We start from the raw sequence: 27,106 nt of genomic DNA, 5'->3' as shown, positions 1-27,106 counted from the left end.
ATTTGGAGAAAGATGCTTCAGGCAAGAGATTAAACAAAGTCAAATTTTGATTACGTATGCATCACTCATGTGAAAGTGTCATTCTGGAGGTGGTTTTATATATTCAGATAAATTCCATACCTCTGGCACTGGAGGAGGGAGTGATGCACCGTGAATATCTTTGAGGGAGTGATAGAATTAAAAAGGTCTTTCTCCCCCCCTTTTATTTAAACCCAGGATCTTAGAAGAACCCTCCATAGATATATGTGAGGCTATTTATTCATGTAAAATGCCAAGGTTATGGATAATTCTTTGTGTCTGAAAGATAAATACTTAAGGAATTATTTGTTAATGTGCAGTTCAAAAACTGAGGCAACTTTATTCAACAAGTGGTAGTTTTCATGTTCGCCATTTGTAAATTTAGGCCATGTTTATCTAGGGCAAGGCTTCTCATATTTCTCAATCATGACAATTGTTTAATCAGCAACTATAGTCATACAAGTAGTGCCTTCCATTTTGAAAGATTCCTTGGAGTAGAAGAAAAAAGGATCAATTATCATCCAAGTTTTGATAAACTAAAGTTAGAATCATGAACTAGCATTTTGAAATTTGTATGCCCTAAAATATTTCTTCTGTGGCTCCTTTGATCTCATTAGATTTCTCACAACATAAGCAAGTGCCCTTGATTTCAAAGGCCTCAGGAAAACATGCCCTCAGACTGCTGAATCCTGGTTAGCAAATATCAGTGAATAAAAAGAAAAAAAGAATCAATTAAATTGAAGATATATGATACGTAAAACATTGGAGGACACTGTTTTTTTGCTTGTCCAGCATCCACTCTCCTCTTTTTCCATTAGAACCTTGACCTTCCTTTCAAGGGCATCTCTCTTTGTATATTACTTGGGGAGGAATGTGGAATTAGTATCTTGGACAAGCATCATGATTACACGGGGGTGTTTGGAGGTTGGGTTCCTCACAAGAGCAGCAGTGTGCGACCCATGCTGCTACCGTGCTACAGATTCTGTGCAGCAATCCAGAGCTCTCTTGGTTCTTATCCTTTTCCCAGGTAAAGTTCTCCAGGCTCCTATTAAGTTAATGAGCCCCTGATATATTTCCAATAAATGTTCATCTTTACCTAAACTGGACAGTTGGTTTTGTGGCCTATAATTCAAAAAACAAAAACAAAAACAAAAAAAACTGAGACAACTATAAATCCATATTCAAAGAAAATCTCCGTCATTTGTTTACCAATTAAATTTTTTGTGTGTGATTGTGCCACTGGATTTGTCTAAATTTCTATTAATGAAAAAATCAACTTTATCAAATATGTGCCCTTTCTTACCACACTAAGTCATTTCTGTTTACTCAAGAGTTATTTTTCATTTTACTGTTCTCATAGAGCTTTCAGATACTTTATGTTATTGGATCCTCACCACACTCCTCAGAAATGAACAAGAACAAATTTGTTTGTACCTGCTGGGAATGAAGAAGCTACGGTTCAAAGGGGTTAAATAATATGTCTGAAGGTACATAGCTAACTAGTATCAGAACTTGTGTTTAAACCTAGGCCCGCTTTCTCTAGACTTCTTTACATTGTTCCATTATTATGTGATAATAACCGGTGATTACAGTCACTATTCTGTTTGTCAGAACACTTTCTTCTATTGCTTATCATTGTTATCTATTTAAAAGGAATTTCAACTGAGTGAATCACAAAACATTAAGTTTGAAAGAAATTAAGTTTAGAGGATTTATTCCTCCTCCATCCCCATATATGTGAAAGTGCACGCCATGACATCCCTCCGTGGACTGTTTTAGAGTCAGAGAACACATTCCTTAATCTTCCTTAATTTGAGAAAATATTGTGACAGATTTACTTTATATGGTTAAAGTACATAATGGAAAACATTATGCTCAGTGAAAAAAAAGCCAGTCACCAAAGGCCCTATGTTGTATGATTACACTTAGATGAGATGTCCGAAATAGGCACAACCCTAGAGTTGTGAGAGTAAAACAAAAAATGGAGACTGCAGGGTATTAGGTCGTGAATTATGGAGAAGCCACAAAAATTACCGTAACTCATTTCAACTCCCAGAATCAGCATCAAAAATTAAACAAACAAACCACCATTAAATGAGTTTTATTTTCTGTGTCCTAGGTTGATATGCTCTAATTTTTCCTGTCCTTCCTCACCTCTGGCCACCATCAAAGGTCATACTCTTTGATAAAATAACTAACAACTAGTAGTTGTAGCAATAACTATTTTATGTCTAAACTAACAGACATATCAGAGGAAGCTATCTATGCTGATGTTTTATTACGATGATTAAGTATTTAGGCAGTATCTTAATACTGGTTAACACAACTGAAATGTACAAAAACTCGAGAGATGTAACCAAGTCTTAAATTTTGTTGGAAGGATCAAGTGGTGGTGGTAGTGGTGGCAGGTGTTGTTATTTCATAGAAGGTCAAAACTTCTTTGGTAAGGTGATGTCTGAACACAGACCTGAAGGAAATGAAGGCACAGGCCATGTGGAATGCTGGCAAAGGGAGGAGCAGGGGCCGTGTCTCTAAGCAGAGGGCTTCTTGGCTTTAACGTGCAGGCTCAGGACAAACAGCTCCAACACAGTTGTCATAGCTCATTTGCCGGTCATTAACTTTGAGCTCTATTTTACCTGCTGGCTGCTGGCACAATTCAGGAGCATTTTTGTTGCTTGTTTATTTTCTGTAGAGTCAGTGAGGATTTTTGCTATTCATGGCCCAGTGACTGGAGCCACGCCATGACAAAATTTCCATCCGTCTAAAATATTCCTCTTTGATAAATTCCTGACTGCTTCAGGTTGTAGGATCAATGTTTCAGCTGCACAGCCCTGCGTGAGTGACCAACGTGGAGCAGTGGGCACCAAGCAATGTTTTTTTTGTAATTATTATTTTTTTTATTATTAAGAAACATTTTTTAATGTTTCTTTATTTTTGAGAAAGAGAGAGAAAGAGAGAGAGAGAAAGAGAGAGAGAGAGAGAGCTGGGGAGAGGCAGAGAGAGAGGGAGACAGAGGATCCAAAGCAGGCTCTGCGCTGTCAACACTCAGCCCATGTGGGGCTCCACCTCTCCTACTGTGAGATCATGACCTGAGCCTAAGTCAGAGGTTCAACTGACTGAGTCGCCCAGGCACCCCCACCAAACAATGTTTTTTAATGTAGCCCTTGCCTGGTCCCTGGCTCCCAAGCGTCTGTCTGTTTCCCTGGAGAAGCAACTGATAGATATGTGGGCATTTTTTCTAGGATCTGTCAGCTTATTGACAATACTGTGTTTTAGATGTATATTGTTAAGAGCTTACTTTCATTTTTATTATATACCTTTGGGAACTTGAATTTAAGCAACTGCTTCATTGAAAACAAAATACTGAGGTAGTTGGATACTGGAGCTCACCTTCATGTAAACTATGGATTATAAAGCTCAAAACTGATGTATTTGTATTGGGAAAATAATTACACACTTAGATTACAGAAAAATAAATAACACTTTTAGCAATTTGCCTGCATTTCACAAAGTGTCATATCTTATTTTTAAAAGTGGTATGTGGTATATCCATGCAAAGGGATACTATTTGGCAATAAAAAGGGATGAAGTACTGGTACATGCTACAAGGTCAATGAAACTAGAAAACATTATGCTCAGCGAAAAAAGCCAGTCACAAAAGGCCCTATGTTGTGTGATTACACTTAGATGAGATGTCCAAAATAGGCACAACCATAAAGAAATTTCCAGGGACTAGGGGAAGCAAAGAATGAGGAGTGACTGCTAACAGGTAGAGTGCATTTTGAGGGGATGATTAATATTTTCTAGGATTAGACAGTGGTGATGGTATTACAATTCTGCGAATATAATAAAAGCACTAAATTGTATATTTTGGGAGGGTGAATTTGATAGGTATGTAAATTATATCTCAATAAAACTGCTTTTTTTTAAGAGTGTAGGTTTACTGCCTACCTTTTCTTGTGAAAGAATGCCATTTATTCTGTGTTTATGAATGTTTTCCACTTTGGCTGTGAAAGCATTCGTTTACAGTAAAATAATAAAAGTCTTGTATGAGACTTTAAAATGTTTATTTAGCAAGAAAGAGAATGTCAGTTGCCATGCTTTGCTGGATTTTGAAATCCAGAAGTGAGGAATCAACTGATGTGGGTCAGGCTGGGGAAACAGAGGCCGCATGGAGACATTGTCAATATGCCTCCAGATAATCAGCAAGGTTTAAGAATGTAAAGTTTAATATTCAAATGAATATTTGTTTCTTTGGTCTTCTTGCTAATTATTTTATAATAGTTGTATCATTAAATGTTGTATGATGATAACTGTTTTGTGACCTTCTGAATGTTTTATGGCATTTTGATAGAAAGCTAGAACCTATCCTTTCTCATATTTAAATCTCATATTTTCTAAGTAAAATGCTCATGACCTTCAATTTCAAATGTCTTGGAAGACTGGAAATTTCCAGAATTAGCTTTGATAGTACTACACAATTAGGGCTATCCTTATCTTCTATTCATTATGAACCAATAGTTTCTTGTAAGCTATAGAAACCTAGATCAAGATTAATTCAGATGTCATATTCCTCTTACCCATGGAGGTTTTTATTTTTTTTATTTTTATTTATTTATTTATTTTTACCTACATGAGCATAATAAAATTTCCTTATTTTATCCTTGTACATACAGTTGCCATGACTACTGGGGGGAAACCAAGGTTAAGTTCTAGGCAAGTCCTCTGGTAGTTTTGTACTATCATTTTGTTTTTAAATTTTTAATTATTTGTTTCTCAGCAATCAGGGACATGATCTTGTCTTCTGGTTCTAATTCTCAACTCTAGGTAGATGACTCTTAAATCCATCTCCAACTCTGACCTCTCTCCTGAGTTCTTTCACATTTTGTTTATTCCTCTGTGGAATATTTCCACACGGACAGATATTTTTTTTAATTGATGTATCAATGTCTAAAGCCAAGCTAATAATTAGAATGTGTCCAGAATATTGCAACCAAGATGGTGAAGCATTTAGAAAGCATGTCTTTGAAAAATGTCAAAGAAATTTGGAAACTTGCCTTGGAAAAATAGAACTCTAAGGCAAAGCATATGAATGCCTTTCAAATATTTGAAGGCTCAAGCATAGTTCCTTGTCCAGAGAAGGCATGCCTTAATAATCTTTGTATCACACCAAGTACCTCACCCAGTTTTAGATGGATGAATATGGGTAAACATCATTAACATATTGTTGAACATTCTAATAACCAGAACTTTCTAATAATACACTAATTTGCTTCTTAATTTAATGATTTCTTTCACTAATAGAAATTGTGACTAAATTGTAACTAAAAACATTGTGATTCTGTGAATCAAAGAAATTTTCTGGGAAAACAGTGATGCTATCACAAACCTGCTGGTGCAGCTGGTAGAGTCAAAAACCTATCACCCATTGTAGTCAGGGAATTGTTTTCCTAGAAGCTGTCTTTGGAACTTTCAGGCAGAGATAAAGTCATGCCACAACAGTTTTTGTTAGAGAGCCAATGCCCAGAACTACCTTGAGATGTTACAAAATCTTACTTTTCTTTTACTCAGGGTAATTAACATGGGAATTTTCTTTCATCTGTGAGAGGAGAATAATGAATACCGATTATTGAATATTTTTCTATTCAAGGTGTTCCACATACATTGTCTCACCAATACTCATCTATTTATCTACCTGTTATCTGTCATCTATCTCACTACTAGTAACCTCTATTATTTTCCCAGTTTTGCTAAAGATGAAACTGAGACTCCCAGAAAATAAAATATCTTCTCAACCAAAAAGCAGTGCTACGATCTAATCCCAGGTTTGTCTGGGTCCAAAGGTCAGGTTCTTAACCTGTAAAATATTTCAAGAGTAGGTTGTTAATTTTTAATATGAAGAAAATTTTGTAGGTAGGGTGCTTCAGATTTAGTTCCATCCTCTTTTATATATGGTTAAATTGACCTCACCTACCAAAATCACTCTCTATATCTTTCAATTTTGGTCACATATTAACTTTTCCAAAAGTATTTCTTTTCTCTTTTTTAGAGTTCTCCTTCAGTTTCAAGAAGTTTCTCAGCAGTTTTTCTCCTTATTGTTTTTTTGTTTTTTTTTTTTTACTTTTGCCTTCCCATACTACTTTGTATATAATATACACCTGTTATGGTCTATCACTCTGTCTATAATTTTAAGTTCCTGGTTCAAAATAGAAAGCAAAACAGTACTAAATTATAAGCTGTGTGGGTTTTCTATCACTGTGTGAAAGACATGTCACTTTGTATTTTTACCTTTTACTACAGAAAATTAAGGAACACAGATTGAACTATTCTTAATCAAAAAACTTCCTGTTCTTTCACTTCTATTTTTGCATCTTTTCTGACAGTTTTGACATACCTTTTTCTAATGTCATTAACATTGACACTGTTCTATACCTGTTGTGTAACATCTTACAATAGAAATTCTTGGCCAGCTAGAAAATTCTCAGTATAAAATATCAGAAAGAAAAAAAAAATTAAAACATTTGCAAAAGGTAATTCTTACCATAATGTAAAATCAAAAATACAGAGAAAGACAGATACCATATGGTTTCACTCTTATGTGGATCCTGAGAAACTTAACAGGAACCCATGGGGGAGGGGAAGGAAAAAAAAAAAAAAGAGGTTAGAGTGGGAGAGAGCCAAAGCATAAGAGACTGTTAAAAACTGAGAAGAAACTGAGGGTTGATGGGGGGTGGGAGGGAGGGGAGGGTGGGTGATGGGTATTGAGGAGGGCACCTTTTGGGATGAGCACTGGGTGTTGTATGGAAACCAATTTGTCAATAAATTTCATATATATATAAAAAAAATACAAATAGCTATCTCATTTACTCAACAAATTTGAAGTCGCCATGGTAACAATGCCAAGGAAACACAAAGAAAACAATAAAATAAGATGGCAGACAAATAGGGTTTCATTTCATTTAACTTTGAAGATTAAACTCCCTAGAGACTCAATACTTTGTTTACAAATCCTTAAAAACTTTGTAAATTGTCTGATTAACAGCAACTTTTCCTCACGAAGCAATGACTGCATAAAATTTTGTTTGAAGTGTGCATTGTGGTAATCTCCCTAGAGTCCTTGCATCCCTTCCCTTTTTGCTTTGTGTTTCAGCTGGCAATCACAAATCCACAGAGATGGCTCATCATTGTTTAACTCAATCAAAGTAATCTCATTTTTCTTGCCATAGTGGATTTCACAGCAAAGGGATTGGATCAGCAATGAACATGTAACACAGTTAAGGCCAATGAGACCTAAGAACAAATAAGGACTTTCTTGCTCTTCTCAGAAAGAGAGAGTTTTTATTTCTTAACTTCTTATTTTTCTAATATGCACAAATATATCCATGTACTATTATGATCATATCTCAATGTCAGATAATTTAGAACATATCTCAATATCAAATACATTAGAAGAAAGTAACACAGGACTGTTTTAGCAACAACTTTGAATTTGGAAACTCAAAGAAACCTTGAGAGATTATGTGAAAAATATTTGAAATATATAAAGCATACCAACAATTTTTCCTCAATTAAATACACTGGGAAATTACATTGAGTCTTTGGTTCACTTGTATTATTATTTTTTGTTTATTTATTTATCTTGAGAGAGAAAGAGCACAAGAGGGTAAGTGGCAGAGACAGAGGGAAAGAGAGAGAGAATCCCAAGCAGGCTCTGCACCATTGGCTGCAGAGCCCAATGTGGGGCTCGAACTCATGAACTGTAAGATCATGACCTGAGCCAAAATCAAAAGCCAGACACTTAATCAACTTAGCCACCCAATTTATATGTATTGTTAATCCAAGCTCACTTAGGCTCCTAGTTACTTACTTGATATGTAAGCTCTCTAATGACATTATCTGCTTAATGCATCAAGTCAAACAATGCTGTGCAACTCTCAACACCTTTCCTAATCTGGGTCTTCCCTGCTCTCTCTCTTCTACCTACATATTGTTGACACTCCCTCACATGTAACTGCAGCTCTAGACTCATCACAGTTCTGCTGTTACTCTCGTCTCCCTCTCCATATATACCATCTCAATTTTTGCATCTATACCTTTTGGTCAAGCCCTCTCACTCCACCTGCAAGGATGAAACTCCTCTACCACGGTATTTGGCTCCTTGGCTCTGATTACACGCTATCATGCTTTTGCTTCTAATGCTTCAGTTTTCTCTGTAATTAGGTTGTTAGATCCTTAAGAGTAAGGATTGAGATTTATGTCTCTTGTATCCCCCTATAGCCTCAAACACTGTGTAATAAGAATAGACACTAAATAAAAACTTGCTTGATTAATAAACCATGTTTTGGGGCACCTGGGTGGCTCAGTAGGAGAAACATCTGACTTCAGCTCAGGTCATGATCTCACGGTTTGTGAGTTCAAGCCCTGGAGCCTGCTTGGGATTCTCTCTCTCCCTCTTTCTCTCTGCCTCTCCCTCCCCCCCATCCCTTCTCAAAATAAATAAATAAACTTAAAAAAAGTAAACCATGCTTTTACTATTTGTCTTATGGAAACTGTTGCATGGATCTAGAAAATGATTTTAAATAACTAGTTGGCTTAGGGGTGTCAAGATTTAACAAACAAAAATACAGGATGCCAAGATAAATAACCCTTTTTTTTAGTATATCAAATGCAATATTTAGAGCATAATTATACCACAAATTTTCTGATTTTTAGTTAAAAATTCAAATTTCATGGGATGTCCTTTACTTAATCTGGCAATCTTATATTAGCCCACTCTAAAAAAACACTTTTACTTGTTTTTCTAAATTCAAGCTAAATGTCACATTTATGAATCATTTAAACCTTACACAGTTTTGCTAATCAAGTTCTGTAATACACGAAGTTCTCTGCATTGTTTTACCTAGCGGCAACAACAAAGAGATTGAATATCCATTATGTGAAAGTCACCATGCATGTTCCTGTACAGGGAGGCAAAGATGAATAAGGTGCCATCTCTGTTCTCAAGAAGTTCATATTCTTTGGGAGAAAAAGCTCAGCTCATGCCAGTCTCTATTCGATGTGTATGTACATGCTAATCTATATAGTTAAAACTTCCTTTAGGACTGACCCACACCTCCTGACCAAAGATCCAAGATGACACTATATACTTTGATTGTCAAAAATGAAGTATTTTGGTTTTGAAGTACACATTAAATAGTTCCTGTCTCTGAAGTATTATATAAACACCATAATTCAGAATCCTAAGTGGAAACAACTAATCATAATTTGTTTTGATCAGCATATTATTCTCAGAATTTGATAATGAAGCTAGCTTTTATTATGGAAGGTTCTTTTTCTGGTTTCTAGGTATTTAATATGCATTTTTTAAGCATAAGCAATGGAAATGTATTGCAAGACATTTTTTTGTTTCCCTTTGAGCCATGGTGTAAATCCTTCACAGATAAATGCCATACCAACTACTTAATATGAGTCACTTATTTAGATGATCATTAATATACAATGATTTAGATTTTGAAACTCTCTGCTTGCGGTTTTGGTCTGCGTTAGCTACTCTCTTATCAGCCAATCTTTTCTGCGGTAGAGAACAAGGACATTTTCTTTGCATAGCATAATGTCATAATGGCAATGTGTATGTATGTGTGTGTGCACAAAGTTTGATATTAGTTAAAATTTTTAGCTACACTGTGCTTATACTTGTATGTCATATAAATCCAGTAATGTCTATAATAATCAAAGATTCAAAATTCCGGAAACAACAGCATGGTTTTCATAATAGTAGTGTGTGTGTGTGTGTGTGTGTGTGTGTGTGTGCATGCGTGTGTGTGTGTAAAAGTATTTCCTAGACTTAGAACATACAATTCAAAGTTTTAAAACAATGTTACCTTAATGTACAACATATAAATTATAGTTCTAGAATGGAGTGTCATGTTTTTCCTTTCTTTTCCAAACCTAACTATTGATCTCAGTGCACCAATATTGATCTAAATGCCTAATTCATAAAATGATGATTTCCATGGAGTTCAATTGGTTATAAGCATATCATGTGAAATGACAAATGGAGTGGTATTAAAAGGTAAAAAGAATATTGGGGAAAGTTATATCTGTTTGAACAATTTGTCAATTTTCCAGATAGAAGGCTATAGCTAACATCATTAGTAAAGTCTTTGAAATTATGAAATACTCATTTACAGTATATATACTTTAGGTTTTGTCAAAAATTACCTTAGGTAGTTCTTCAATTTGATTGGCATCTAGATAAAGCTCCTCTAATGTCCGCTCAAAGTTAAAGACCTCCTTTGGCACCTGCTGAAGGCTGCAGTGGGAGTAGTCTAAAACTGAGATGATTTCTTCTTCACCTCGGAAACATCGGCACGGCACCAGTCGGCCGATGATTTTCCGTTTGGTGGTCATCTCCAGGCACTGCACTAGAGAAAAAGAGAAAAACAATCTGCTTAGTTGTCTACCTTTGAAGGGAATTCCTGTAATATTTAAAGCCTTAGAAATTTACTTTTAGTATAAATTTCATAATTATGTGATGCTTTAAAATTTATATAGAAAGTGCGCATTATATTATTAACACTTGAACAACCCTGTATGGTATGTAAGCTATAGGTCTTATTCCCATTTAACGACAAAGAGATGGAATTCACAGAAGTTAAGAGATTTCCCAACATCACACAGCTTTGGAATGGCAGAATCTAGTCAGAACACAATCCTGACTCTGTACAATGCAATCACCATACTTACATTCTCATTTGACACACGAATCAGTATTTTTTAATTTCACGCATATTACACTACAGAACACAAAAATCTGTAATTTGTTGGAAAAAACTATATTTTTTCCATTTCCACCAAAATATTCAAGTTTCATTCCTAAGGTTTATGATAACCTCTTTTTTACCCACAAATTCATTCCATTAGTGAACATACATTTATTAAATAACCACTATGTTCCAGGCATTGATGTAGTTAGTGGGATAGAGTGATAAATTGAACAAAGTCCCTGTTTTCATGAAGCTTCTATTGTACTGGAACTACAGATTAGAGTTAGATTGGTTATTTGCTTCAGAATGAGAACCTAGCTTTATGAATCCTATGATTTCACTGGGAGAAAACAGGTTACAATCATGGCAGGAATTCCTGTAACATCTTTGTCTAGATTAAACTGGCCAAATGCCATAAAATCTTGCACAGGCCTGTGCCATTTATAACATGCCATTATAACACTTTATCAAATTTATTAACTTTCATGTCATTCTTCTAGAATGTAAGTCTCTTGAGAGTAGAACAGTGTTTTATTTGTTTTGTATTTGTCTTGATGCTTGACATATGGTAGATGAATTTATTCCATAATAAATGTAGAATAAACAAATGAATTCATGAATGAATAAATGAATATATTTAGGACCACCCTCCCTCCCGCCCAACCACCATCAGCTATGGATAATTTGCTTGAAGCACTTCTCATTCTGACTAAAAGGTCACTATCTCGTGAATGTCTCTCCAGGAAGAATGATTACAGTCTTCCTCTGAGTTCTCAGAGCACTAATCATATTTCTTCCCAATTACATGTTCTATTTCCCCACTAGGTGAGTTCTCTGAGGAGAAGTTCTTGTCTTACTCATCTTTGAATTCACGGACACAGTACAGTTTGCCAGCTGCAGAGTAATACTAAATGAACATTAACTTGAAACATGCAAATTTTGGTTCATTTATTTGACTTACCAGCATAAGTTTATTGCTAGAAAGTAGTGATAGTTTATAAAAACAATATAGAATTTTGCTTTTTATTTATTTAAGTTTATTTATTTATTTTGAGAGACAGAGAGAGAGGCAGAGAGAGAGAGGGAGAGAGAGAATCCCAAGCAGGCTCTGCCCTCTGGGCACAGAGTCCAATGTGGGGCTCAAACTCACGAACTGTGAGATCATGACCTGAGCTGAAGTTGGGCACTTAGCCAACAGTCACCCAGGTGCCCCAGAATTTTGCTTTTTAAATTGCTCAGGTTAAATCTTATTTGGAAGAAAATGAGTAGAAAATGTTTAGGCGATGTTGGACATTCAGCCCAAGTTTTAACTTATGAAATTAATAAAATGAAATTTAGGGGACAGGTTTATGAGTTAGAATTTACAGATGGTTATCTGCCTTTGGTATCGTGTAGAAGGCCAACTACAAACATTAAAAAAAATGACCTTTCTTTTTTTTTTCCAATATATGAAATTTACTGTCAAATTGGTTTCCATACAACACCCAGTGCTCATCCCAAAAGGTGCCCTCCTCAATACCCATCACCCACCCTCCCCTCCCTCCCACCCCCCATCAACCCTCAGTTTCTTCTCAGTTTTTAACAGTCTCTTATGCTTTGGCTCTCTCCCACTCTAACCTCTTTTTTTTTTCCTTCCCCACCCCCATGGGTTTCTGTTAAGTTTCTCAGGATCCACATAAGAGTGAAAACATATGGTATCTGTCTTTCTCTGTATGGCTTCTTTCACTTAGCATTACACTCTCCAGTTCCATCCACGTTCCTACAAAGGGCCATATTTCATTCTTTCTCATTGCCACGTAGTACTCCATTGTGTATATAAACCACAATTTCTTTATCCATTCATCAGTTGATGGACATTTAGGCTCTTTCCATAATTTGGCTATTGTTGAGAGTGCTGCTATAAACATTGGGGTACAAGTGCCCCTATGCATCAGTACTCCTGTATCCCTTGGGTCAATTCCTAGTAGTGCTACTGCTGGGTCATAGGGTAGGTCTATTTTTAATTTTTTGAGGAACCTCCACACTGTTTTCCAGAGTGGCTGCACCAATTTGCATTCCCACCAACAGTGCAAGAGGGTTCCTGTTTCTCCGCATCCTCTCCAGCATCTATAGTCTCCTGATTTGTTCATTTTGGCCACTCTGACTGGCATGAGATGATATCTGAGTGTGGTTTTGATTTTTATTTCCCTGATGAGGAGCGACGTTGAGCATCTTTTCATGTGCCTGTTGGCCATCTGGATGTCTTCTTTAGAGAAGTGTCTATTCATGCTTTCTGCCCGTTTCTTCACTGGGCTATTTGTTTTTCGGGTGTGGAGTTTGGTGATCTTTATAGATTTTGGATACTAGTCCTTTGTCTGATATGTCATTTGCAAATATCTTTTCCCATTCCGTTGGTTGCCTTTTAGTAAAAAATGACCTTTCTTCTTCATTACTTTCTATCTCTTGAACTCCTACATTTTACATTTCTAGGAACCTGAATCAGAAAGTTTTGTAACTGTTATTTTACTTGACACTTGAAATCCCTGATTGTCAGTTGGTGCCTTCCATGTCTCTACCTGGGCTTTAGCACATATTAGGCAGCCAGTAAATGCATCTAGTAAATATCTGACACATATTAGGCACCTAGTAAATGTTTGTTGAAGTTATTACAGTTATAAAGGTAAGTGATGATGGCTTAGACTATGAGAATGAAAGCAAGGATAGAGAGAAGTGACGGATTAGGAAGACATTTTGGAAACAGAATCCAATGTGTTGGTGATACATTAAATGAGAGATGGAAGGGGAGACTGTGGAGGGAGGGATGGAGAGGTCTTGAAAGATTCCCAGATTTTTAATTTGAGTCACTAGTACTCACACCAACCACCCAGCTGTACTGTCATAGAGCTAACTCAAGGTATATCCATGCCCTTGTCTGCCTCTCTGACCCACAGATGAATGTGGAATCAATTGTCCCTGCCTGTGTTGTCCAGTGACTTGCACTCACCCTATTGTGTTGAACCATGTGACTATGTCTTGATACTTGTCTGCTGTTGCCACTGCAAAGTTTTTATTATAAACCAAGAGGAAAAAGAATATTCAGGTCTGCACCTAAACCATTTGGTCAGAGGATCCACTGTCCACCAAGACTTTAGGAACTCAGTTCACTAAGACTTCTTTCCCTTTCACTTCCCCAAAATGGAGTCTCTGTTGGTCATCCTCTGTATCCCTTCTCTCATCCCCACAATGTACCAAAGTTTTCCCCTGGCCCAATTTCTCTCTTCTCTATTCCCTGTGCACATGGAGAATGTGCCTTATATCATGATCAGAAACTTCATTGAGCCTTGTCCTCTTCACTGAATGCTCTCTCAGTCTCAACTAAAACTTGGTTCACTTGAAGCCTTTAAAAGTAGAGCATGCTGACATTCTCATGCCTTAAATACTTCAGGGCTGGAAAGTGGAATTGCTTTCCCCCTTGCTCTCTAAAAATGATTACTTTTCTCACATCCTATAAAACCCCTGTTCCTTTGGTAGTCTTATTACCTAGCAGTAACATCCTTCCTCTGTTCCTCATGCCATTCATTTACCATCTCTTGAACACTCCTCTTCACCCTTTGATGACTTTGGTATCTCATTACCTGGACTATTTCTTAATCATAACTGCTTCCATTCCTGATTTATACTCCCTATATCTAATAACTTTCAATTTTTTACCTTTTCTTCATTCTAAATTTCTAAATAACTTGATTATAGTTTTCCTCCTTTATTTTTCAATACTGTTTTTTTTTTTTTTTAATGTTTACTTATTTTGAGAGTGAGAGAGTGAGAGAGCCTGAGCAGTGACCAGGGGAAGGGCAGAGAGAGAATCCAAGCAGACTCCATGTTCTCAGTGCTGAGCCTGATGTGGGGCTCAATCCCACAAACCATGAGATCATGACCTGAGCCGAAATCAAGAGCCAGACGCTTAACTGACTGAGCCACTCAGCCACCCCTTGCAGGTTTCGAACATGTAATGTGCTGGTTTAACTTTCTTCTAATAAATTCCAACACACTTTTATTCTAACCAAGCAAAAATACAGAAATTTTGTTTCAAATCAATAGGATTTATTTTGTTATGACTATACACTATTGTAATTCAATCACATTTTAATTTTTTTAAATTTCCTTATTTTTTCCTCTGCTTGATTTTTCTGTGTACCTTTTATTAATTCGATTTTCTGACTATCTCCACTTAGTATAGTCAAATAAGTATAATCTGTCATTTTTTCCTCTGAAATAATCCTCTTGTTTATTTTTATGTTTGTTTGTATTTTCTTGTTCCTATCTTGAATGTCTGTTTTTTTTTCTAGATCTGATATGTATATTTTCCTGAAATGTCTCTTCACTATCATTCTGTGAATTTTCCATTTCTTTCTCATGTTATGTCTTCTATTTTCTGAATCCTGTGTCTTTTTTTCTTTCTGGATTTATTGGAATATAACTTCCAAAGTAGAACATAACGTCTAGTAACTTCCTGAGAAAGGATCTCAGGTAGATACATTTTTGAGAGCTTTGCATGTCTGAAAATGGTTTAACTTCACCAAAAACAATTGAAAGTTTGACAGGATATATATTTACAGGTCAGAAGTAATTTTCCTTCATAAATTTGAAGACATCTTTTTTATTTTACAGCTTTTAAAGTTGTTGCCCAAAAATCCAGTTCCATTACTATTCAAAATCCTGTTTTATACCCACCTTTCTCTTCCATGAGAACATTTTAGGATTTTTATCTTATTCTTAGTGTTTTGAAATTTCATGATAATGTGCTTTGATGTGTTTTTTAATCCACTGTACTGGGTACTTGACAGACCCTTTCACTTTGGAAGCACTTATCTTTTAATTCTGTTAAATTTTCTATTATTATTTAATTGTTAATTTTATCTTCTTTGTTTTTATTTTCTCTTTTTCTTCAATCTTGATCAGCTGGATGTAAGACCTATCTCCTAGATTTATCCTGTAATTCAATTATTTATTTTTTCTTTTGTAATTTCTTTGTCTTTGTCTTATTATTCTATTTTCTGAGAGATTTTTCTGAACTTTATCTTGTAAATGATCTTTTATCTGATGGCATAGTTTTACTGTCAAAAGTTATTTGTTGCTTCCTGAAGGCTATTTTTACATAGTATCCTGTTTGTATTTCAGGGTGCAATATTGTTTTCATTTCTTTCAGAAGATATTAACTATAGACTTTTTGTCTTTGTCCCCTGCTTCTTATGTTATTTCTGAGTTCTATTTTTCTGTTTGTTTCTTTTGATCTTTGTCTTTTGTAATAGGGGTTTTCTATAAATATCTGGTGATTCGTGACTGTCCTTTAGTATCGAAGAGTGAAGCTCTAAGAAGTTAATTGGAAGTTTGGTATGCAGGATAGGTTTCACTGCAGGATGATCTGGCAGTAAGCCAAAGAATATTCTGGTCTTCTGTCTGGGACATAGTGACGTAGCTTTAAATAGAGAGTAGTTCAGTCAATTTTCCTATTTTCAGTACTAAGTATCTTCAGTTCCTTGCCTGGTATTTGCTATCTCCCAGACTCTAAGGAGGTCTATGCAGTAAATCAGTTTTCGTATCCCTTTGTGGGTACTTTATATTGTAGCTAACAGTGTATTTTTTGTATGTAGATGATATTAACTACATCTTCTTTCACTTTTATCTCAAAATTTGTTGAAATTTAGTATTTCCTGATACCTTCTCTTCTATTTTCTCTGCCCTTGTGAGTATATGTATTTTAAATTTTCTTTTAGTTTAATGGAAGAATTTGGGTTGTAAGACTAGATAAATAAGGATGGTGAGGGATTAACTTCCATGTTTAAAATAAAGTTTTATCTTAATCCTTGTCATACTTTTTTTTTATCTAACCTATTAGGAGCACTGGGCAGGGAACTACATCCTTCTTTTGAGAATGCTCTCTTCCTTTGGCTCTCCTGACATCATTCTCTTCTGACATTTATCCTTCCACTTCGGTTCTTCCGTTTAAGTCTTTTGAGAAGGTGCCATCCTCTCTAACAAACCCTGAGATTTATAATATTAGATATGCCCCCATGTCCTCAGGCTTGGTACCCTTCTAACTGTAAAGAGAGTTCTCCCTTTACAATCTCATTCACCTTTCTCAACTCTGACCTCATTTAACTTTGACAATAGGTGGCTATGAAATTTCTTTTTATATCTACTCAGACTTATTTCCCTCATCATTTCCACTTTATATTTTAGGGGCATCTCAAACATAACATGTTCAAAATTGACATGATGCTCTTGAAAGGTATAGAGCCCATCATCACAGTCAAGAGCTTGGACGCTGGAGCCAAAACTCCCTGGCTGTGTGACGAGGCACATTATTTTATCCCTATGTTTAGTCCCTCATCAAATAACAAAGTGCAAACAAAGCACTTAGAATTGTGTCTTCAGATTTTAAGCATTCACTAAGTGCTAGCAATTACTGTTCTGCCTAAATCTCTTCCCCCTCCCGTGTTCTCCGTCTCTGTGAGCAGCAATACGATTCACCCAGTGTTGCAAGATAGAAACCTTGGCATTGTTCTTGACTCCTCTAGTACCTACACTCCACATCAAACAATCACCAAGTAGTAATGATTAAATAGCCTACATATTTCTTCAATGAAGCCTATTTTTCTTCACTTCTGGTGCCCAGCAACCTAGCTCAGACTATTATCTCTTACATGTATACTTGTCTCTGTCTTTCTATTGTTCTCCCTCCACAGTACAGCAGGAGTGACCTTTATAAAACAAATATTATATCACCTTCTTGCTGCAAATACTTCACTGAGTCCTCTCTGCCCTCTAGGCAAAGTCAAAAATTTTTACTGGCCTGTTAAGAATAATATAGTCCTATAGGTCTAACTCCTACCTTCCACACTCACACCTAGCCCCCTTGCAGCCTGGCCAGGTTCCACTTTTCTGATTGTTTTCTGAGCTCTTTGCATTCACTATTTCTTTCACATTACTAAAACTAATTTTTTTTTTTTTTTTTTTTTTTTTTTTTTTTTTTTTTTTTTTTTTAGCTAGGGTCTTCAGAAATAGGGCTGTCTCTATATAGCACAATTTCCCTTGCCTTTAAAAAAATAATATTAAGGGAAAATAGCCTCTATTCATCAAGGCAGGCTATGACTTCTAAGAATATGTTCCAACTATATGCTGCAATTCCCTTTACTCACACTTTAATAATTTAATCAATATTGATAGTGTTCACTAGATTAAAAGCTCTGTGGAGAGAGGTACCATGTTTAGTCTGTTCAACAAAGCATATTTCCAGTAACTTGTCTAGTATCTGGTTCAGAGTACTTTAAAAATATTACTATTATGGGGCGCCTGGGTGGCTCAGTAAGTTAAGCATCCAACTTCAGCTCAGGTCACGATCTAACAGTTTGTGGGTTCAAGCCCTGCATTGGGCTCTGTGCTGACAGCTCAGAGGCTGAAGCCTGTTTCAGATTCTGTGTGTGTGTGTGTCTCTCTCTCTTTCTCTGCCCCTCCCCGGTTCATGCTCTGTCTCTCTCTCTCAAAAATAAATAAACCTTAAAAAATGTTTTTTAAATATTAACTATTAAATGAAAATTGGGGGCTAAACATGATTATATGACTTTTATTTGTACAGGTTTTTGAAATTTTCAAACCAGTTTACAATTTATCACCTTGGTTTTTTTCACAAGAAATAAGTATTCATATGTTATTTTCCTTATTTTATTTGTAATGTTTATTTATTTTCAAAAGAGAGAGACACACACACACACACAGTGCGAGTGAGGAAGGGGCAGAGAGAGAGGGAGACAGAATCCAAAGCAGGCCCCAGGCTCTGAGCTGTCAGGACAGAGCCCGATTCAGGGCTTGAACCCACAAACTGTGAGATCATGACCTTAGCTGAAGTCGGACGCTTAACCACTGATCCACCCAGGCACCCCATATTTTCCATACTTTAATCATAATCTGAAGTTAGTGAGTCTGTGATGTATATATCACACACAAAATAATTAGTATACCTGAAATTAGATCTCATATTTCCTTACTCTAAAGCCATTGATTTTTTTTTCCTTTAGCAGACTATGTATTACATTAGCAGTCATGTATATAGATTAACATATAAGAATTTACTAAGACATTAATTTACCAGTAATTCTATCTCTCTCTCTTTCACACACACACACACACACACACACACACACACACATACACACACACTTGACAGTGATTTACACATAGAATATTTCATAGGTACAATATCATTGTTACATTGGTACAAATAACATTGTTCTCCTAACTAGCAATCAGTATTAAAGACTTTTTTGAATGTCAAAGGAAGGGGAATGTAGTAAGTTAGAATGGAGAAAGTGTTTCAAGAATTGAGAAGAGCACAAAACACAAGAAAGCGCATACATGTTACATACATGATATACAGAAGTACATATTTGCTTTTCTCTGAAACACAAACAGTGCCCAGTATACCACAGAAGCTCCAGATCCAATATTTGTACTTTAACTCAGAAGGAGTCTGACTTCCTTTGCACAGATCTTTAGCACATATCAAAAAAAAAGTAATTCTTAGATTTTTTGTTTTTTCAAAGGGATTTAAAACTCAATCATATATATATATATATATATATATATATATATATATATATGAATTGCTAAAGAAGATTTTTCTTCTTCCATACCACTGTGCAATCAATAGTCTCCCTTTCAAGCACTCTCCCAAAGTCAAATGCATTTATACAGCAGGGCTTGCTAACCTGGACTAATACAGGTGAAGTAACAAAAAGATTTATCTTGCTACTTTCTTCAAATCGTTCTCTATTGATTAAATGAAAGATAATTTCAACCACTTGAGAATTATACCTGTGGTAGTTGACTCAAACAATAAGAATATGCGTATCAAAACACCTGGACTTATACCATTGCATTCCCTAGGCTTTTAGGCCCGTGTTTGTCCCTGTTATCCGTATCTGATATTCCATACCTGGAAAGATAAAAGGACAAAGGAAAGTTCAAACTTTCTAAGATTTGTGATAAATACTCTGGCTGTCCTCATTAGCTGGCACAGTCTTACATTTTTCAAATGACAAATGTTTCTAATTTATTCACTGAGAAACCCTTTGCTTTACTAAGTATGCCACAGGGATATGGAAACCTGCCAAACTCTCTCCATGCCCTACTTCAAGAAACATCTTTAAAGCCATTACCTAACCTTAAGTATGTCTCTGAAACCTCCTTATCCAGACAAGATACACGGTGATTCTGGGACTCCAAGTGGAACATCTGAGGCTTCTTTCTTTGTTTTTTGACTGTTGAAATAATTATATTTAAAAAAATACTCAGATTTCATGGGTTTGTTTTCATTTTATCATTATAATATCTGCAAGCCTGCAACTGTTATACATGGTTTGATTTGCTATCAACATAAGGAAACCAGTTTATCTTCATGAAGATCAATGAACTGTTATTAGGACAAACCCCCTTGTGGTTTTTAATGCTGATGCTATCATGCCAGCAATCAAAACAAGAAATCAAGAAGGAAAGCATGGTGCCTGGTACTGAGAAGGAGCATATTAAAAATATTTCTAAGTTCTGCTTTTAGACAAGTTACTTATTTTAAGAACGGCAATGCTCTGTCTCTCTCTGCACATTCTTCCCAGGAATTTTCATCTACTGACTTCAAAGAGACTTCAAAGAGTTTCTATGAATGATTTCTAATATAAACCATTATCCCCGATTTAGTTTCTAACTGCTTAATGAGCTACCACTCACTCTTTAATTAAAACTCAACTTGTGTAACGCAGAATTTGGAAATATTTACTAAGCTCCTACTCTGTACCAGACACTATGCTCTCTTGATTCCTTGTTTTGATTGTGTTTTCATTCTCTCAAGTCTGTACCTTGGCATTATCTTTCATTGCTCCTTTTTTTCTTCTGTATTACACATTTTACATCTTCCCCTTCCTTTCTTTACCATGCACTCAATCTAGTTCAGATGCTTGCCATCTCCTAGTGGCATTGCTGAAAGTACTACTGAATAAAAGTATACTATTTCCAGATATCTTTCCTCTACAATCATTTATTCAACAAATATTTATTAGATGTCTACTATGTGCTAGATACGGGTTTATATGCTAGGAAAAAAACAGTGAGTAAAATAACTCTGGTCACTGCTCTAATGAATTCACTGGACTGTGAGGGAGATGAATATTAAATAAAGAGTTTTTCAAATAAATCTATAATTACACATTATGATAATTACTATAAAAGAAAATATTAATGCTTTATCATTTTATATATAGACATGTACATTAAATATCTTGATTAGTTTTCTAAAATGATGTCCATTCCCCTGTTCTAGAAGCTTCACTGAGTCTACATTTTCAACAATAATATGTCCCAGCCCATGTTCCTGGGTTATATTCTCCTCCAAGAAAAAAGCAGTGTACATTAGCATATTAAGGGCTCAGAGAGGTCTTGTGATAAAGAAATATGCTTATCTTTATTCAAAGCAGTGTTGCCTAAGGCACTTAAAAAACAACTTAAAAGCTAAAAACTTTAAGTTCATCACTCTAGGAATTAGTATTCTGGTGTGTCTGTATGGCTCAGTCAGTTAAGTGTTTGACTCTTGATTTCAGCTCAGGTTGATCTCACAGTTCATGATTTCAGGCCGTGTGCTCTTGCCCCTCCCCGCCCTTGTACACAAGTGCTTGCTCTCTCTCTCTCTCTCTCTCTCTCTCTCTCTCTCAAAAATAAATTGGGACACTTGGGTGGCTCAGTCGGTTAAGCGTCTAAGTCTTTGTTTTGGCTCAGGTCATGATCTCATGGTTTCTGAGTTTGAGCCCAGCCTTGGGCTTCGCACTGACAGTATGGAGCCTGCCTGGGATTCTCCCTCTCCCTCTCTCTCTGACCCTCCTCTGCTCTCTCTGTCTCTCAAAATAAATAAACTTAAAAAAAATAAACCATTAAATAAATAAATGAATAAATAAATAAATACATAAATAAATATTTTTGAAAAGAATTAGTGTTCTGAATCACACATTTTAGGAAAGGCTAGTCTACAAATTTCTTTAGCTTGGCATTCAAGCTATCTTCAACCTAATTTTTCATCCATTTTACTTCTAGGAACATATTTTTCCAGTTCTATGCTCTAGCTTGCACCACTCCTAACCTAATGTCTCTTATTCATTTTCTTCTTCTATACTCATCCAGCCAATCTATGATAAAATGCTTAAATATTTATAAATCATATTGAGTGATTTCTTTTGTTGGCTATTATAATTGGTTTGCAGGTCTTAAAACATCACAGTACCAGATGTTACAAAACTCTGTGGAATGGAACTTCTTGGAATAATAAATGGAGTATTTTTTTTCACTCTACTTATTTTCTCACCTACTGGTCACAGTATGTGCTGTTAGAAAAAATCCACTTGAGTCTGGATCACTTATGGAAGCTTAAATTCTTCTTTACAAAGTCTTGTCTAAGTATTCTAGACTATAAATAATGCTGCTTTCCTTGTCTTCCTTCTCCTCATTATTTATATTGTCATCATAACACTAACTACCCTAAAGAACATCAACCTAAGGATTATAGAATCAATCTGGAAAAAAAATCTCTTGAGAGAAGATTTGTAATAAGTAATGGCATATACTTACTCAAAATTTCTCCTTATTGTACCACATAGATTAATAACAATATTTTAATACTTCTTTTTCTGTCCATACATCCTGTCTTAGAATTTTTATCTGCTGATTTACTTAAAGGTGAAAATATAGCTATAGAAGACAGTAGAGAACAAACTTCAAGATTAGATTAAAAATAGCTCAAGTTCAGGAAAAAGTTCTAATTCTTTTTTAAAAAAACTGTTACAGTTATATTTTTTGAAGAATATTGCTCTCAGGCAAGTTGTGAACCTCAGCCAAGAGTAGCACGAAGAAACCAATTACAAACCACTAGGACACTTTCAAGGATCTAACTTTAATAAGGTGAAAACCTAAAATAATGTTTCTGAAATAGTTTCTGAAGGCTTGTTTAGACAGAGATACAGAATAAGGTAGTAGCCTGGAAGTAGTCAGATATAAGCTATTTAATTACTAGAAACTTAAGTTTGCTTGGAAGTTTAGCCTAATCACTTATCTCATCCTTGAATAAGCTACTCAGATGATGGTTTTATACTCTGATATCTCCTGAGATATTTTTATACTGTGGTATAAGACAATGGTTTATGTTCTTAATGATGGCTGAGTTACTAGGAAAAGATCAGTTATTCAGCAGGATTTATTGAAGAGCTAGAGATATGTATAGTATATTTAGATGTAGTTTAATCAAATATTTTATTTTCTTTTAGATTTATTTATTTATTTACAGTGAGCATGAGCAGGGAAGGGGCAAAGAGAGAGGGAGAGAGAATTCTAAGCAGACTCTGCACTGTCAGCATGGAGCCCAGTGTAAGGCTTGAACCCATGAAAGTAATTTGGAGATCATGACTACCCAAATTCAAGAGTTGGATACTGAACAGACTAAGCCACCCAGGTGTCCTGGTCAAATATTTTATTTAATGAAAATCTAGTTATATGATGACCAATATTTATTTTTGTAAAAAGTCCTTTTATGTGAAACATTTCATACTTTCTTGAGTAGGAGCTTTAGTAGAAGCTATTAAGAAAGTATTTTCCACGTAGTTCTCTCATCTCAGGGATTCCTTGCCTTTTGTGATGTTGACACAATGTCAATATAGTGCCTTTCACAAGACATGATAAAAGACCTATGCTTTCAATCTGACATAAGCAGATTGAACAAAGGATTTTTAAATGGTATTTCATGCTGCTTTATATTCATTCAATCATAACTATAGATAACTTCTAAAACTGTCTATGTTTATTAATATTTTAATTAATGCTGATGATGGTGGTACTTGTGCCTTCAGGTTAGAGCACATATTGCCATTTTGAAACAACTAAATAAACAGAGCTTGTAGTGATGATCTTTTAATCAATTAAGTTGCTTTGGGTATAAATCTAGGCAGTTACTTTATAATTGGAAAGATTTTAAGAGATTATGAAACATATAAGCCTACTTGATGTCACCTTCAGGCTGAAAAAAGAGTTAAAATAAAAGAAAAATTAATTTAAGAAGCTTTCTGCTAGGAAGTTAAAGGCATGTCATAATACACTTAGAGATTTAATAATTGTTAAATGAAATGTTCATGAAAGTTACCATGGCAGAATCAGAGGCTCATATTTTAAAAATGTTTATTTACTTATTTTGAGAGAGAGAGAGAGAGGGGGAGAGAGAGAGAGAATGAATGAATGGGGGAGGGGCAGAGAGAGGGAGACAGAGAGTCCCAAGCAGGACCTATGGTATCAACGCAGAGACTGATGTGGGGCTCAAAATCACAAACTATGAGATCATGACCTAAGCTGAAATTGAGTCAGATGCTTAACCGATTGAGCCACCCAGGCTCAACTTTAAAAGGACTCATTTTAAAAGGAACTACTTTGTAATAATTCTGAGACGGTTTTCATTGTTAGTGTCTGATATGAGTAAAAGTACAATTTCACATAACAAATTAAAGCATCTTCAGTATTTAAATGCTTATCTTTATTCATTTTGTAAGTAACAAATGCTACATATAGAATTTTTGTTGTTTGCTTAAATTCTTACTGAATTAAAGTGCTTAGGAAATGGTAAAAGGCAACAGAATTTGAAAGAATTAAGAGAATGAAACCAGGAAAAACCGTTTTGCAAAGAGGATTGGAAAAAGCTTTAAAAAGGTAGGAGAGCTCTTGGGATGAAAAGAGCACACCTAAATAATGGTGTCCTTTTGGTGGACAGAGTGTACTTCACAAAGATCACAGTGCTACCAGAGTAAACATTTCTAAAATTCAAATCTAAACACATGTAAAATTCCTCACAGCTCCCTGCTACCTTCACTATCAATCCTATTTTTCGAAGCACAGAATTTAAGCCTCTGCCAAGACTACAGTCTCCCTAGCAAACCACACTTTTGCCTTGTATTCCATGCTTTTGTGCCTTTGTATTTCCTGTTCTCCTGAACTATCTTGCTTGATCATCTCTTTTGGAATACTCTTCCTTACTGTTTTTAACTAGACTCAGGGATTATCCTTGTAGAAAAATTTCCTCTACTATCCCTGTTATAGTTGAATTATATCCTCCTAAAATTCATGTGTTGAAGTTCTAACTTACCGTATCTCAGAATTTGAAAATAGGGTTGTTGCAGGTGTAACTAGTTCATATGGGGTCATAACAGAGTAGGATGGGACCCCACTCTAATATAAATGACATTCTTATAAAAAGAAGACATGTTGGGGGTGCTTGGGTGGCTCAGTCAGTTAAGTGGCTCAGGTCATGATCTCATAGTTCATGAGTTTGGGCCCTGTCAGGCTCTGTACTGACAGCTCAGAGCCTGGAGACTGCTTCGGATTCTGCCTCTCCCTCTCTCTGTCCCTACCCAACTCATGCTCGCTCTCTCTCTCTCTCTCTCTCTCTCTCAAAAATAAACATTAAAAAAAGAAAAGAAGACATGTAAAGAGAAATGCGCACAGAGAGAAGATGTGAAAAGACATGGAGAAGACATTCATCTATAAGCCAAGGAGACAGTTCTGGAACAGATCCATCCGTCAGTCTTCCAAAGGAATCAATACTAACAATGCTTTGATTTAGGATTTCTAGCCTTCAGAATTATGAGACAAAGAATTTCACCAGAAATTCTGAGCTATCTAGTTGGTGGTCTTTGTTATAGCAGCCCTAACAAACTAACTCAACCCTCTTTATCAGCTTCCATTCAAAAGTTAGGTGGCCCTTAACCAGCGCCTATATAACTCAGGGCCCAATATGGCAAAGACTTATTTACAATTGTTTTCTTGTCAGTCTCCTGAAGTAGTGTGAGTTCCTTCTTTTTATTTTTTTTTAAGTTTATTTATTTATCTTAAGGGAGAGAGAGTGCACTCACCTATGAGCCGGGGAGGTACAGAGAGAGAGGGGGGGGGGGAATCTCAAGCAGGCTCTGCACTGGTGGCATGGAGCTCAATGCGGGGCTTGATCTGAGCTGAAATCAAGAGTCAGACGTTAAAGCAACTGAGCCACCCAGGCACTCCATGGTAGTGTGAGTTCTTAATTAGACCATAAGCTCTGTCCTTTGTTTTTGATGTTGTTCTCCTAATCCAAGATAGACATGCAATGTGAAATTCTCTTTTGTACAGATTAATGAAGATAGGCAAAGATGGAACTTTTGTTTTGCCTTAAATTCACCAACTGTTTGAAGTAAATTTAAAACTTCAGTTTCAGTTACAGACAAAATTGCCCAACAAAAGTATAAAATTAGACACTCTGCTATGTGTGACATAGCAGAAAGAACAAAATGCATAGGTTACCTCCTCATTCTCAGAAATAAACATCCTGGAAAAGAAATGACTGTCAGTGTTTTTCATGAATACACATAGTGACTATAATAAACTACTCTAACATAAAAATTTAACCCAAAGACTTAAATAAAGATTTCAGAAGTGTCTTGAAAAATGGATATGGTAGTTATCATGCAAAAATGATGGGCATATCTTGTTTAGAAGGAACAGTTCTAATAGAAAAGAGATAGCCCTATATGTCAATATGTACCTCCTAAACTGATAATGGAAGTAAATTAAAGAACACTTGAAAGAGAATAAAAATAGAAATTATGTTACCTTGAAAGTGTGGAGAATAAGCTTGGGAATTGCACTGCACTGATGGGCTAACAAGGCATAAAGAATTAGAAAGCCACAGGATGAACACACCCAAGTTTGGGTAAATAAGATTAGGTAAACAGGGCAAAGTCCCCAGTATAGGACAAAGACATAGAATAGAAAAGCCTCAGGATGAAAGCATCAAAAATGACATAGACAAGATTAGGTATTCAGGGAGGAAATGCCCCCCAATTTAGTACAATAGCACAAAGCTGCTTTCCCAGGAAGGAAGGACCAAAATAGGTAAACAGGTAAACAGGGCTATAGACCACAACAGGGAGAAGTTGCCCAGAGGGGAGTTAACTAGCAAAGGAAAGGTGCCTTGTTGACCCTGAGGTAGCATGCTCTGTCTTTCATGTCTCCTAGGCTAGTTTAGGTAAACAGAGGTGGTGCCTTAAGTCTGCTGTAAACAACCTTCCACCCAGCACCAGACTTTTGTTTTGTATTGACCCAAATCCCTCACACCACATATCTTCGAAACCCCCTTTCCTCCATGCCCATGAGTTAATGTTCATGGTTTCATTTTCTCTTTGTGCGAGTCCATCACGCTTGTAAGCCTTCTGATCATAATAAGAATGGAGCAAGCACCTGTA

General features: G+C 35.8%; 1 protein-coding gene across 1 annotated transcript in view; it reads right to left on the bottom strand.

The window, feature by feature from the left end:
- LOC116737732 (leucine-rich repeat-containing protein 7-like) overlaps positions 1–27,106 on the bottom strand; it is a 139,369-nt gene that overhangs the window by 76,204 nt on the left and 36,059 nt on the right. Inside the window, exon 2 of the mRNA XM_032594085.1 lies at positions 10,240–10,442. Within this exon, the coding sequence (XP_032449976.1) occupies positions 10,240–10,442 (203 nt within the window). The remainder of the gene's footprint in view (positions 1–10,239; positions 10,443–27,106) is intronic.

Source organism: Lynx canadensis, chromosome C1, assembly GCF_007474595.2.
Source record: "Lynx canadensis isolate LIC74 chromosome C1, mLynCan4.pri.v2, whole genome shotgun sequence".
In the NCBI taxonomy this organism is placed as follows: Eukaryota; Metazoa; Chordata; class Mammalia; order Carnivora; family Felidae; genus Lynx; species Lynx canadensis.
Note: the sequence above shows the minus strand (reverse complement) of the source record. Positions and strands in the feature narration are given on the sequence as shown.